Source organism: Pecten maximus, chromosome 14, assembly GCF_902652985.1.
Source record: "Pecten maximus chromosome 14, xPecMax1.1, whole genome shotgun sequence".
Taxonomy (NCBI): Eukaryota; Metazoa; Mollusca; class Bivalvia; order Pectinida; family Pectinidae; genus Pecten; species Pecten maximus.
In genome coordinates, this window is record NC_047028.1 from 20,058,361 (window position 1) to 20,074,592 (window position 16,232).

Consider the following 16,232-nt stretch of genomic DNA (forward strand, 5'->3'; position numbering starts at 1 on the left):
TGACGAAGCCGTATCTCCATAACAACAAAGGGAAATCAGTAAACTCGAACGAATGATCTTCTGAAGGGTTCGTTAAAAAACAACAAAATATCATGGACAATACCATCATGTATATTTGATAAGAAAATAGTACCTTTAGAAAATTATGAACATGAAATAAAATAATTACATTGATAATTGACAGGTGCGCGTCTTTATCAACCAGACGCTTGAAAGCGCGGGAAGTAACTCGTACTCGACTATTTGTCTTAACTGGAATCCAGTAGACCACTATATAATTTGGCTTCACAGCTTTTGATTTCAACCTAGAAGTCTATGTATTAAGTGTGAATGAAATCCGCACTGAACCGCCAAAAGGAAATAAAAGCAACCATCGCTACGTATTTTGGATAAAGTTATCAACTACGCCTCTTATAGCCCGAGTTTCCCCTGGCCCTGACACCCTGTCTGGTGGCCCTACACTAGCTGCGATAACGTAGCTCTAGACGACGGACGGACAATTTCTGACAGATGGTCGTCGTCAGAGCTACGATTCCCTCCCATTGCTCGTAATGTAGCAAAACAGTGAACCTCGAAAATGCTACAAATAGCGGATATCGTTTAACTTTGGAGTAATAGTTCGTATAATTAAACATTTCTAATACAATTTTGCAATGTATTGGCCTACCGTCTAATCTAGAAATCTTTAATTCGCATATTCTGATATCATACTGCTCGGAGTTGTCTCCGTGATCCGCCATGATACTTCTCGAAGAACTCTCGCGAGGATTCTAACCCAAATATGGAACCCGTGATCCATATATGGATGAAGCTACTACGATAAATAAATACATAATCAGAGATATTTAACCACGCTTTTGTAACTCTTGTGAAGAAAGCGAATCTTACTTTGCGTAATTAAATAATTTCAGAATGAATTGACCTTACTTACCGAGATATATTACTCCGAATCTGTTTTTCTGTTGAAATCTCGCGGAAACCTCATTAGCATCAATTTATTTTGATTTCCTTATAAGGAAATTGACCTTTACACTTGTATCAAAGATGGCGGTATATTTGAACTGATATCTCCGTGTGTCTTGCCCGTTTTGGATTTTACTATTCATTGTCAAACATTTGAAGTAATGTGCAGGTTTGTTGCTTGAATATTCATAATAGATACCAGAATCATCAATTTACATGTGTTTTTTTTTATCCGAGAAATATTTTACCACTGCTAATACTGCCCGATGTAAATCGCATCGGGGCTTGCTACACTATCGGCAATGGGAGGGACTTCATACCCTGCCGGAGAGCAGTGTAGGCAGGGTATGAATATTCGTTCTAGCCCTACACCAGACAGGGTGTCAGGGCCAAGAGGGAACTCGGGCTATGCCTCTTAGTACACAAAATAAGAATCCATCTAAGATCGTGTTTCTATTTTATTTGGCACCGTAAAGTATAAGTAAATTAGATTAGTAGTTTCACCGATTTTGATTTTTGAGCCAATCAGAAAAAATTTCGTATTTTTTTTCAAAGTAAAAACCAATTAATCTGATTAAAATACAAATCAACATTTCATTTTCGATAAAGAGGCCTATAAACCATTCACTTTTGACAATATTCAAAAGTTTCCGGGAAAAGATAAATACAGATAACTTATGTCTGCATAAGTTGCATGCATATGATTTTCATATAAAACCCATTAAAGAATTTAAGAAATTCCATTAGTTAATATCAAATGCAGCTGTCACTTTTCAAAGACATTTTCCAACTTTAAAAAAGAAATATTGTTTTTCATCGAAATGTACTGAGGACCGATGTCAACATTTATTGCACATGTGACAAAAAGGCCTTTTGGAAATATAAAACGCTTTGAGAAAATGTGAGGCTCATTACACAGGAGTAAGACACGTTTTTTGTGAACTCGGGCAACTCGCCACCCACAAAGTGCATCAGGGCATTGAAGGGAATGCTTATAAGTCGTGAATAAAAACCAAACTGACTAAAAAAAAAAGTTATAGGACATTTGTTTGTTTTGAATATTTCAAGATTCTCCACACAATTGGAAAATAATAGAAAAAAACAACAACAACAAACGAACAAACAAACTTATTGGTAGAAGCTTTCTGCATTAACTTTTTTTTTTTTTTGAAGCCATTCAAATTTTATCATGTTGGTCACCTGTTATTGATTTAGTGATCAAAAACTGTAGCTGGCACTTTGATAACAGAAACATTTAAAATATGGGTCGTGGGAATAACAGAAGCTAGTGTGTCGTTCCTTGGAAACAAATTCTTTGTATTCTTTCTTCAAAGGCACGTTTAATATGGAATCTTTATGCGTCTTTTGAACTAAAAATATTTCAGCAATTTATGTTTTACACGATTTTAAAATAGGTTTGCATGGCGATCCGAATGCTTTTAAAGCAACTTTAATTAAAAACAAAACCTACCAAAGTGGTTGGATTTTCCCCCCTCTTCACTTTCATACATTATTCCCTGTCTTATAATCAATCCATCCATCCATCCATCCATCTATGATTAGATTAAAATGGCACTTTTTCGTTTGTATGTTTGTCCGAAAAAGCGCCGATTTACTGGAGCTTTTTCCATGCACCGCTATGCTTTTTCACTTTTTCGTAATGAATTAAAAAATCTTCTTTTCCTCACATTCGCGTTATCGGATTCATCTTCGTTGATGTACAATGTCAAGTTATTTCAGTCAGAACTCCATTGGGTTTGGTTACAAATGAATTACAAGTTTCCATTGTTATTTGAATATAGATCGCCCACTACTTAGTAGTAGTAGGAGGAGGAGGAGGAGGAGGAGGAGGAGGAGGAATAATGGTAAGTTTTCTGCATCACAAAGCATAAATTTCATTATCTATCAAAATGTTTTATTTCCGACCATCACTGCACACGATACTTTAATTTATATAATATAGTAAATGTTTTATTTCAAATATTACCCTGCCATTTAACAGTCATTTAAACAATGATTGCACACTTGTAATATTAATTAAAACTAAATAAAAAATGAATCCCCGGAAAAGACGAACTTTAGGTAAAATAATAAAAGGTCAGTTCGAAAACAAAACTCATAATCTTTATGTCAAAGTTAAATTGGAAACATATCAAGTGACTGTTGTACAAAATATCAATAACCTTTTATGATTTATTTGAAGCCTTTTTAACATGTCTCATCAGTATATCTGTTCAACACTCCAAAATGCCGTAAGTAGTAAAGTTCCGATATAGTAAGTCAGAGTTCCAGACGAATTTCCCTCTGTCAAATAGAAAACAAAAACTGTTACAATATCGGACTATTTGGCCAAGATTTTATAGGCGCTACAATAAGAACACCGAAAAAATCAAGGCCTACTTGAATTCATCTCGACTCTTAAGGGATATTTTGAATGAGTTAAGATTTTAAAGATTTAAGAGTTTCCTTTGGCCCCGACACCTGGTCTGGTGTATATAGTGTCAGGGCAAGAAGGAATTCGGGCTAGGATTTTAGCTGATATTTTATGAAAAATCTGTACAAAAACATCTACTTATGGTATTTTGGATATCGTACGCCTCAAGTTATCATATAAACAAATATATGGTATTCATTTTTTGCGGAAATTCTTTTTAGATAGTTCGAATCATAAATATCCAAGTGGCGCTGTTTGCGTCATCACAGGGCGGTTTTCGTTTTTGCGGTCCAAACATTTGGACTAGTTCGACCGGTATTGTTCATTTATGAAATAAAGACGGACCTGGTGATTTTATATTGTTTTCAGACGAGCATTGACAAAGACTTCCAAGGCACTGTGTATTAACATTTGCAGGTCCGTCAAGATATATGTTTGAAATACTGTAAAATAATGTAGTACATTTAAAAACTGACGAACCGGTTTGTCCGCATTTAAACAAACAGGCCCCAGCTGGTTTACTTTCAATCGAAATCCCTCGTCATTTGACATAGTTGAGTTGCGATTGGTTCGCTTATGTAATGATCGAGGCTATATCCACTAATTTCACTTATCCGATTAGATCACAGGAAAGATGTTTTGAAGCTGTCAATCATTTTAAAGGTCACTAGAGAGTGTTCTTAAAAGGTACAGAACAGAAAGAATTTTTTCTACATGTGCGGAATACTCACTTAAAAACTGGTATCAAGAAACATCACGTGTTTCACATAAATATCTAGATGTTTTATGACTCTGGTTTTAAATACATTCCTCTCACTACCTTTTGCCCTAAACGTCACTAATGAGATCCTAATTAGAATGATGAAGTTTAATTCATATTAGCTATACTAAAGTGGTAATATGTTGGTCGTCTTTTGTACAACACCTACCTCATATCGGGAAAGAATTATAACGTTACTGATTTTAAATTTGTATCAGTTTTTTGATAACCTATTTTGTCCGAGATGTCCGAGAATGTGTGTCAAGAAAGCATGGACAGAGCATAGCTAAACCACAAAGTAATGTACACATAGAGTACTGATTGTTTTTGTAGATTTTACAAAAAGTGAAAAATTATGCAGATTACTTAAAAGCTTTATCAAAAAAGATTCATGGAAATAAATAAATAAATAGATGAAATAAAATGATAATAAATAAAATAAAAAAAACTGATAAAAACATCATGAATATTCAAGACATACATTAAATTATCATTTTCCCTTTCCTACTTTTGCATCATAAAATAAGGCCTCTACTCCTCTCTCTCCATCCCAATGAAAAGCCGCCCAGGTTTTAAAATCACATTTAGGAAAAAATTGTTTTATTTAAGATAAAACCGTAACTAATCATAAGGAATTCGTTTCCGAATTGACTGTTGAACCTGAATGCCAGTGAAACGATACAGCTACTTTTTTTTAAAGAGTCGATCATATCTTTAGATACTAGATTAATATCAGAGAGGAAAGGCGTCAGGTATGTAACTGTCAAAAGTAGAACCAATTTTCAAAAAGAAAGACACGCATCTTTAAAACCGAAATTACCCCTGGTATCGACTTGTTAGTATCTCAATGTTAGAAATCCAGTTTGAGCTGAATAAACAACATGACACTTTTTGGAAACAAAATAATTTATTGATATACCCCAGTCTATCTACAGAAACATCCTTACAAACTAATATGTCCTGCCTTTAATTGACCACACATCTCAAACAGCCAGTGTTGTTTGTATCCTGGAATGACTTTATTGGGTTTTAATCCTGTTGATCAAGATTTTCTTGTAAACAATGCGGATCGATTCAATTCCATGTGTCAGTAGGTTTCTAAAAACAATAGAATACACCAATAAGTCTACATCAACGGACTTAACACTGATATTAATGAGGAGTATTTATATGGACCAGCCAATCAATTGTTTTACATAGACTTTAGTGTTCACGTTTTGGAGTATACATCATTAAAATCCTTGAATTCAATTTAGCAATTATGATTTAAAACAAAAGTTTTGGGTCTTTTATAACACTTAATGAGAAAAAAGTTGGGTTCTTCAGCTTAAACCTTTTCCAGGATAGCCATTTTGGAATTGGGTGAAATCCGCAAATAAAATTATGAGATATCTGAAATTTTCGCCTGTTAACTTTTATGACCTAAACTGAAAATCAATCTGACTTACAAAACTGATATCAACATTACCTACGAATAGTAACCTATCAGGCTACATATCTATCTTGGAACTTTATAATATACTGGCCAATCTGTGGCTGCCAAACATTTTATCCCTGTCTCAACTTTTCAAAAGTCTTTTTTCAATTGGTTGGTTGTGATACTGGTGAGGGGCACAGCCTTAAGAGTATATATGTTTTTGTATTCTTATTTTGAGTTTCAAAAGTTCAAAAAAAAACAAAAAAAACATTCAACAACTGATACATATATATCGGCTAGGTACCCTTTGGGGGAAAAACACACTAATTTTATTGATAAAATGTTGAAGATAAAGTGATGATGTTCATCTTTTCAATGATGAAATATTCTACATTATAAACTTTTTCTTATTTAGTAATTAAGTAAAACAGTCTGTAATGTGTATGTTTTAACCAAAATAAATATTATCATTATATTACGTAAAAAAAATGCCAGGTCAAACATGAAGAATATTACCTTGTTGGTGACTTTGTGTCAAATCGTTGTTACGACAGATACGACTTTGGATATCAGGGGTCGTTTCCCCCGCAGCCTGATAGTTGTACTCTGTCACTACGATACACTTGAACCTCCGATGATAGTCCACCTCGGTCACCGATGTAATCTCCAACACCGCTTCTAGCACGTGGTCATCACTATAAAAAAGATTATTTTATATTTAGGACAATGAAGCATGATAGAATACATAAAAGTGCTACAGAACCCAAAACCGATCCATAGAGAAAATATCCGATATTGAGTGGAAATAAAACAAATGCCTGAAGCACATCCTCATCCATAAAAAAACATGTATATTTGGAAAAAATACTTTATTGGAACAATTTTAATATTTAAATCCTGTTGTAATTATCACAAGACAATTATTATGGTATAATAAAGATAGGCATATCATTTAGACAATTAGCGAAAGCTGCCTAATTTGACTCACGGCGATACCGCAGTAATCCCATTTACTACTAGAGACCCAGTCACGATGAACTTTCTATGAATATAATCAGATGCAACCTCTCTGGCCAATACGATACTCTCCTTTTTACACGTTTTCTTTTGTGAAAAGGAGAGTATCAAAGGCTAGTGAAGTTGAATCCGTTTGGTGTGGTTTGTTTAAAATCCTATACAGCCAGTGTCATTTAAGGACGTGCCAGGTTCTGGAGGTGGAGACAAGCCGGAGTACCCGGAGAAAAAACCACCGGCTTGTGGTCAGTATAAGGCAACTGTCCCACGTGGGTTTCGAACTCACAACCCAGAGGTGGAGGACTAGTGCTAAAGTGTCGGGACACCTTAACCACTTGGCCACCGCCGATGATATCAAAGACATAATATATAAGTAAACACTATACGTTAGACGATGCTGTCTATCACACTTACCCTTCTAGTTGGTGTGTTGTCGAACTATATCTTGGTTCCGTCTCTAGGGGATACCCCTGGTAACGGACATTTTCTGTTCTAGCACTAGTGTCTGTCCTGTCGTCCGTACGATAGTTGGTCACGGGAGCAAAGAACCCTACCCATACTAAGCCTATCATTAGGTGTTCAGCACAATGGAAGTTCACACTGCAAGAAAGCGTTGCGACGGTGCCATTGTTAGAACATGTGACCAATGGCTGTTTGGATGGGTCCGTCACAACAGTCGGTTTTTGTGGCCGACAGTCTGTAAAGAACAAAACCACGTTGAATTGAATATCAGGAAATGGATGTTATATTTTTTACGACTGAAACATCATATACTTTTATCATTATGATAATCATTTTTTCACTGGAAGCCATATATACAGTGCCATATCTACCTATGAGAAGACAATCACATTTGGTATTTTGATTGAGCAATGGTGAAATATGTGGTTGTTTGGAAAACTTCTGTTAAACGATTAAAGTGTAAATCTAAACAACATGTTTAACCTTGTAAGCTAATATCATAAGATGTCATAAAATTACTGTGTCAGAGAAAATGCTACTAATTTCTAGTTACATTGGCAGTAATTTCTCTTTGTTTGTAATTTAAGATATAATAAAAAGAACACTTTATCTATTCACTGGAATAACAGATTATTCTGCATTTTTCAACCTTGAAATAATAAAAGTCCTTTTCCTACGGCAAGACTTTATGTAAAAAGAGACATCCGTATGTAATAATATTAATAATTCAATTATCAATGGTTATGTATTGCTATTAATAAATCAATTATTTCACATTTCTTAATATTAATAATTAATTTCTTAACACTAACAATTCATTTATTAATTTATCAATTCTGATAAATCAGTAAATTATGTATCAATATCAGTTATCTATCTATTAATATAAAACATGAGATAAATTATCAATATTAATAAATGAATTATTAATCTTAATAAATGCCTCTTTTACCTCATAATGGTTTGAAATATTTTTGAAATTTGTTTTTCATTGAAATGTCGTTACTAACGATTCTAATATATACATGTAAGTGAATAATACTACCATTTGATTAGTCAGGATGTTTCATAAGTTGTTTGTTTATGGTCCTTTCTATTAACTTCCTAAATTAATTTGTTCTCTATGCTTACGCTTAGTCACTTCATTGTGTTAATGATTTTGCCCGTCAGAAAGCTTTGACTCATTTTTCATGATAAATTAATTTTCTTTTCAATGTCTGCTTTATCGAGTATACCTGCATCCTTCCTAATGACGCCATAAACACTACTTGACCTGGATGTCAACATGACCAATACGGCCGTAAGATGAATAAGAAAGCTCGTCATATCGTGACTCTGAAATTCAAAAATTATGAAGATTTGCTACATTTTTTTTGTATCATATTTACATACGACTAAAAGTCATATATCATTTACAAACACATAAAATCATATATTTATTTAAATATGAATATATACAAGTATACCGAATGAGTTAACATAATTTCCCCTAATATCTAATTTTAAAGCACAGAAAGTAATTCCAATTTAAACCTAGAGAGCATTAATTATGATAACATGAAGTTTCAGAAGTATTGCTTCTTCAATGTTGCCGTTCGTCTGGAATATGGACGTAATTTCAAAAACATGATATAACACCAACTGTTTTATCGTATTTTGATTTTTGATTTTTTTCATTGTTTTATCTATAAAAATTCTATATGCATTATAAAAATATTACAACACAATGATCACATGCATGTAAAAAATATGCATTCTATTCATTCACTTAACACATATTTTTGTATTATTATGCATTATGTTCATGCCGACTCCATGAAAAAATATAAGTACTTACGTTGAATGTGATTCGAGTTATAGTATTGAAGTGCATCGCGTGCTTATATATACAATATATACACCCATTGCTGGGTTTTTACGATTCTTTGTAATAAATGTGGATTTTTAATATTTAATAATAGTAACGCATGTAGGTGTATAACGTGACAAGGTAATTGTCCACCACCATCTAATTGACCTAATCCTTCTTTATTAAATCAATTTAGATAATGAGGTATTATTATCTGATATAGAATAATAGCTATAGTGACACGTTGAATTTTTTATATTAGCTGTAATGGAGGGTATTTCATATACGACATAGTCCAGGGACTTAATCTTATGCCCTACATTATTGAATATGATTGTATTTTACGCCATTGCAGCTTCCATAAAAACTGATATCTATGAATATACAGTTAAAAACGGATAGTACTGGAAAGGAGGAGCAGATAAAAATTAGAGAAATATAAGGAAGTGTTACATTAGGGGTATCAATTTTCATCCTTTCAATGTTCCCTCCAAAAAGACATAAACGAAGCAAAATATTTGCAGGGACACATATTAGTTATTACATCAGGACTATTATTCAATGTCCTTGCACAGAAGTCATGGAGAGAGACTCATTTGTCCTTAAAACAGGTTCAGCGCATTTGTTATTCAAGTATCTTGTATTGCAATGAAATTGTTCTGACACCGAAAGGTTTTGTATTTATATTCAATTGTACAATTTTCATTATAATACACTATTTTTAGCTCACCTGGTCCAAAGGTCTGTCGTCCGTCCGTCCGTCAACAATTGACTTCTTCCTAACCACAGATCGGAATTTGACCAAATTTGGTCAAAAGCATCCCTTTGGGATGGGGACTTAAAATTGTACAAATGGTGGGGCTGACCCCCCGGGGGTCTTAGGGGCGGGACCAAAAGGGGTCAGTTTGGCTAAATTGATATAAACGACTTCTCCTCTGAAACTAAGCAATGGATATTGCTCATATTTGCCTGGTAGGACCCCCTTGGGGTAGGGATTCAAAATTGTACAAATGACGAGGCTGACCCCTTGGGGCTGAGGGGCGGGATCAAAAGGGGCCAGTTTGGCTATATTGATATAAACAACTTCTCCTCTGAAACTAAGCAATGGACATCTCTCATATTTGACTTGTAGTATCCCCTTTGGGTAGGGATTCAACATTGTACAAATGGTGGGGCTGACCCGCCGGGGGGTTGAGGGGCGGGGCCAAAACGGATCAATTTGGCTAGATTGACATTTCTAGAATTACAATAAAACCAATGCTCATGTACTCATATGAAATGCTTATGATATATTGACATAGCAACACCAGTGACAAATATACTTAAACATAGTTCTTGTTTCATATCTCATGAAACCAAGTCGAGCGATACAGGCCCTCTGGACCTCTTGTTTTTCTTTTAAATGAGTGGTTGCACGACAGGGGGTAGTCGCGGACCTGCGTCACAAAATAGTTGCGAGATAAAGAAGTCAAGGATATGTTGTCGTGGGACGAGTCATACTCGGGAGAGGCTTATTTTTGATCTGATAGTTATTTTGTTGTGACGTAAATCTGCGCCTACCCATTTTTAATGTATTGGGGACTTTCATTTATTTAGTCTAAAAACTGTTTCATCTTTGATTGGAATTTAATTTGCAAAAATAATTGTGAAAATGTACCGTTTATCTTTATTAAAATTTTGTCAAGATAAACAATGGGGTAAATTGTTTAAACACATTTTCTTAAACTTCAACGACACATTTACAGATTTAACTTTCTGCGACCAACATGACCTGAATGTTGCGTGGAAAAATACAATGATATCAGTTTCACTCTTGGTATCCGCCTGACTACATTCCAAATTCCCCCCGTGGATGGTACTACCAAGTAACTGGTACTCCGCTTTATCTGTACCTTGCTTATTATTTGTCGTTTAATGTATATACTTAATAATTGTTGAACGATACAAACTTGAAATATTGAAGTACACACAGAAATGGATTTTTGTTAATGATATCACAATCTCCGTTTTACTTAGCTCAGATAATGACCATTTCGTATTGATGATATGAATTGTTTTATATTGTTGTGGAGTATTTGTGTCTGCATTGGGGTATGTCAAGAGGAATTGTAAGACTGTGTTCGTATTTAACATGTCTTTTTACAGGTGACCTCTTTCATAAGACAAAAATAATTCGGGCGTAATAAAATGGTAAAATTCACAGGCTTTGATGAGGGTTAATTCCTGTTAACTGTCAAAGGGACAGTGTCACACACTCTGGGATTCTCTCATGTGAGCCTGGTGACCCATGATATAAAGTATATACATACTGGATTTAATTCACACATAATCTGTAGAAGTTTTACATTCATTTGTTTGTTTAGTTTAATCAATGTTATTTATTATGATTTTGATTCAGTGTATTCCTTTCTGATTTGCATGTTTACAAATGGAGCAATATTGTTTATCATCAGAATATGTCCCATTGTATACAATTTTTCCTAGAAGGACAAAAGACGTGTGAATGAATTATCAATTTTATGTATGTGTATCCCCTTCCGACAATAAAGGTCGTGTGAAAGAGGGTTTATTTACAACCGTCAGTCGTTACACCAGTACTTCCTTATTTGTACATAAATTTAAAACGTATTTCCTCCCAGGAAGTACGAGCTATGATGCATTAACTGATGATATTGCCGTTGAGGCTGTATGCAAATTTAAGTTTTCTACCTTAATGGAAAATTTCATTTTTTTCTCACTTTTATGTCATTTTCTTGATACCTGTATGCTAGCACGTACTAATATACATGCTGGAAAATACTTACATGCATACTTACATGCATTGATTGTTGGTACGTCACGTAAACATTATACCACAGTAGCTCTGGTTAATGACCTCGTAGTGACCTCAGAAAGATGTCGCACTTGCATTAATGACATCAAGGGTAGATATAAACCCAGTTCAATCTGTAATAGGTAGCACAATCATATTTAGATAAGATTAATCTTACCTTGGTTGCGGCAACATTGTCAATATAAAATTATGTAAAAATTATTTTATAAAAAGAGACATTCTTTAGTATTAAAACTGAAATTGTGTAAGTAATGCAAATTAAAATTGTTTGCTTTCAATGTAAGGGATAACACTACTTGCTTGTGTGGTTCTCATGTTTAATATCGTGATCACTTCTTCTAATGAACTCCATTTCTGCCTTAAATGGTATTACCGATATTCCATCATATGATACCATCATGATTGTTCTCTCCTGGAGATGAGATATTACAGACGTATTAAACTGTATAAACCTTGCATATTAAATATATATTTGATATGTATACAAACAACAACCATGTGCCAGTAAATTTCATTAGTTTTGTCTAACATGATGATTTCACAGAACATATAATGGCCATTTCTATCTGTGCAGGCCACCTAACTATGAACAAGGAGCTGACATCTATATGTTGTAACCCTTTTCATTTAATTATTGCTTATTTGATAGTTATATTATTATCTATATTTAGATGTATATACTGTTTAATTCGATCGATACTTGTATCTATAATAGAGTCATTATCAGATATTGTCCAAATCGCTGTCTGGCTGATGTGTCATTGCTTTCTTAAAATTCTACAAGTAATAATGAGAATAATTAGGGAACTTGCCAACAAATTTGATAAAATACAGACTTAACAATTCTCAAAATAATTATTTATTTTGACAAAATAAGTAGCATTATCGCTAAAATTGGTATATCGGTAGGTTAAACATTGATATTTAAGGAGTTGTAAAACCTATTGTTATATACTAATTTCCTATTACATGTAATTATCTACAGGATCATTCAAATTTGGGGTCAGGACCTTTTTCAATACGGGTTAATCAAAAGTTTACTATAGCCATGATGTACATTTTGAATTGTCAGTGGTGTTACCATGTTTTCGTTTTGTACTATTAGTTCACGAAAATGTCTTAATGTATTTTAGGAGTAACTTAATTACCTATGTTGTGTTTTGCTGTATAACCTATCGCTAAAACCTGAACCTTGATACAATTTTTAAAAAATATAAGAAAATATATAAAATATAATGAAAAATTTCTAAATTTTTAATTAACCTTGATTTTATGTTTGTTTATTAGTGAGGTAAAAACAAAAAAAATATGGATATGTTGCTTGTAATTTAGACTATTAGATTGTAACAATAAAGAAGACAGCAAGTGTGATAGTAACACCAACAGACAACGCTAAACAATATAGACCCAAATTACTAGCATGTTTTACTTAGCATGAGGCACATACTTATCATAGTCAAGGGAAGGGGGGTTTCTATTAGAAATTCGCTAGCATTGCACAATGACAATGTAATGGTTACTCGGGAGTTTTTTTTTTCATTTTTAAATATGATTTACCTAAGCTTACTTACGCCAAAACGTGAAAGGTGCATACCTTCAATTGTGATATGCTTTATGCCTGTGCCATCATATAATGCATTGCGTCCTTACTATCACTCAAAGATTAAAGTTATGGAGCCAGAGTAAAAGTGAAGAAGTCCAATCTTAATCGCAAATTCTCTAAATAAACCATTTTAGGTATTTTTAGACTACACGTTTATGTTGTTTTGTTTGTGTTAAGTTTATTTTCAATGTTATATTTCAGTCAACACGTTACATCATAAATACATGCAGAGGTTGCATTGGAATAAACCCGAGGGTAGCGATTATTATTACATAAAAGAAGTAGTATTAATACGCAAGCTTAATTTTTCAGATCTTCTTCACACATATCATAACATGTACTTAAAAGTAAGTCAAAAGTTTTTCTTTTTTTATACCTTTAAACACAATATATTAAAATGAGAGAAAACGTGAGTGGAAGGTTGTTTGTTTGTTTGTCTCTGTATTCCAAAAAAAAAAAAACCAATCCTTTTTTTTCCTATTCATCACTTAATACGTATTGTACATCTTACTGCTGTAATGATATGTCTGTATTATTATACCATGTAATATACCGTAATGTACCTGTATGTATACTATATGTAAAAGGATGAATAAAAAAGATTTCAAAACTGAAAAAAATACTTAAGCTTATGAATTCTAAAATCCTAAAAACAAATATCATAAAAAACTTTATCAACTTCAATAGTATTTTTTGCGTCATTCTACTTAAGAAAACAATTGAATTCCTTATCAGGTTTAAATAGTTTGATTGCTTAAAATAATATTGAAAAGTACAATTGGTGTCCTAACGTAGAAGCATTTTCATTCGTCACTTATCATTCCTAATCTGTGAAATTTAATCTTGTGTTGTTAACACGCATATACATCTCAAATACGGTGTAGAATGTGTTAAGGCATAATGACGTAAACTTATTCAGGGTTTTATTTTCCAGGAAAAAAATACCACACAGTTCTTCTAGCCATTCAAAAGAGGCGTAACAAAGTTTGATGTCTATATTTAGCCAATGGTAATGCGTGTTTGAAGCAGGAATACATAATTTACCATTTCCAAGTGATGAATGTAAAACGCCAAACAGGAAAATTTCAAGTATGGGCTTATGCTTCCTTATAAAATTTTGGATATAGTATTCATCTGACTGCTAAAGTTTTGAAGATATCTATTCCATGTTAATAACTTCACGTCTATGTAACAATACAAAAGTACCGATCATGTTCGCATATTTGTATAAAAACTATACAGTTTGATTTCATTTCTCTGTAAACTCTATTTTTGAGTACATTGATTGTGTCGCTGTGTATCAAGTGAAGCATGTATATCTCTTGTATAACTATGCCTTTGTAGACTAGACCGTGAAATGAACTACATTCCCTATCAAGTAGTCGGGTGACACAGTGGTAACATACTTGCCTTTCACCTGGGTGGTGGGGGTTCGATTTACCGATCGGACGTGAAAAGGTGTAGGGTCACCTGTCCGCCCACGTAGGTTTTCCCCGAGTACTCCAGTTTTCTCACACAGTCAGACTCCTCGAGCGCTTCCATCCTGGCAAACAAGTGATCAATATAAGTTCAATTACTCTAACATGTTTCGCAATTGTTGTAAAATAAATAAAGGCTGTAATTAACTATAATCATGTTTTATCATGAAGCGTATTTTTGTCCTTTACTCTCGTCAATTACTATTTTTTTTACACGAAACTTTTAATGCAACAACAATATTATATGACTTTTTTATAGTATTATGTTTTACAATTGATGTTACCTTATAATTATTGTATTAATAATAAAACAAAAGATAATTAGAAAGAAAGAACGAAAAAAAAGAAAGAAAGAAAGACAGAAAGAAAGAAAGAAGAAAGAAAGACTTTAAAAGAAAGAAAGAAAGAGATGATAAAGAATGAGAGCCCTCTTGTATGAGGACACATTATTGTCAAGGAGCTGACCCCGGGGCTCCCCAACCCCGGCAGCTTTCTAATAGATGGGGGATTAAAATTGATTTGTTGAAAAAAAAAGAAAGTCAGTTGTTGCTTTCTTAGAGTATTACGTCATATCACAGGGGCTTGTCAGTAATCTAGGAGTTTAGTTTAGTTTAGTTTATTCAACTTGAAGCCTTACGGCTCATAAGTATAACATAGAAGCATCAACATACACATATATACAATACGTAACTAATTGTTATAGAGGATGAACAAAACAGTAGGCGTAACTGGTGAAAAGCATCCGAAAACATTGATTTTAACAACAAGGAGTAGGACATTAGTATTTATTTTTCATTTGGGTCCTAGGTGCTATTGTGCTACAGAAAACGAGAATCACGGCAATGTCGATTTGTGTTGAAGTAAAAATCTTTCTAATAGATTAAGATGATATAAATCTATTCAAAATTTAGGTTTTGATCCATATAACTATGATTTCTGCAATTTATTTTTTCTTTGTAAAAAGTGATATGCTTCTAGTATTATTATAGCTAATATTCCTCTGCATCCCTATAATTGAATTATTCATGATTTTGAAACTTCAGGACAACACTTAATGTTATTAAGCCATAGTTTCAATCAACTTTGTTTCATCACCAGGCATGCGATATTCATTTAAAACTGTCCCTTTTAGTCTGGGAATTGTGTATTAAACAATACATTGAATATTAAATAAATCAAAATCCAGCACACTAGGTATTATTTACGGATATTTAATCAAACATTCTTATTTTGAGATGCATGTAAATGTGAATTAGTGAAAGCGTTAAATCAGTACAAAGTTCAGTAAATGTATGTGTACAATGATATATGTTGCTGCAAACTGTCCATTTTATTTACGACTATTATTTCACTATACTGACATAAACGCACTGAGCCATAAATGACGTATCAATTCTGACCTGTTTATGGAATGTATAA

The 16,232-nt window shown here is 33.3% G+C and overlaps 1 protein-coding gene across 3 annotated transcripts; it reads right to left on the bottom strand.

The window, feature by feature from the left end:
* Window positions 1–1,739: 1,739 nt before the first annotated feature.
* On the bottom strand, window positions 1,740–11,834 carry LOC117342426. 3 transcript variants are annotated; one of them, XM_033904585.1, is made up of 5 exons: window positions 11,716–11,834; window positions 8,286–8,385; window positions 7,003–7,285; window positions 6,091–6,269; window positions 1,740–3,267 (listed from the first exon to the last, which is right to left on the bottom strand). In XM_033904585.1, the coding sequence occupies exons 1-5, from the start codon at window positions 11,719–11,721 to the stop codon at window positions 3,185–3,187; spliced, it is 651 nt and encodes a 216-aa protein (XP_033760476.1). In that variant the 5' UTR covers window positions 11,722–11,834; the 3' UTR covers window positions 1,740–3,184. The 3 variants fall into 3 exon arrangements, with proteins under 3 accessions (XP_033760476.1, XP_033760475.1, XP_033760477.1); XM_033904584.1 differs by lacking the exon at window positions 11,716–11,834 and adding an exon at window positions 8,888–8,941; XM_033904586.1 differs by lacking the exons at window positions 1,740–3,267; window positions 11,716–11,834 and adding exons at window positions 5,046–5,255; window positions 8,888–8,941.
* Window positions 11,835–16,232: the final 4,398 nt, after the last annotated feature.

Excerpts from the sequence above, each read along its gene's own strand:
- LOC117342426 (XM_033904584.1), bottom strand. The coding sequence starts at position 8,923 with ATGCACTTCAATACTATAACTCGAATCACATTCAAC. Across the intron at positions 6,270-7,002 it reads ACAACACACCAACTAGAAGG|TGATGACCACGTGCTAGAAG; the intron begins GTAAGTGTGATA and ends TCTTTTTTATAG. Across the intron at positions 3,268-6,090 it reads GACACAAAGTCACCAACAAG|AGGGAAATTCGTCTGGAACT; the intron begins GTAATATTCTTC and ends TCTATTTGACAG.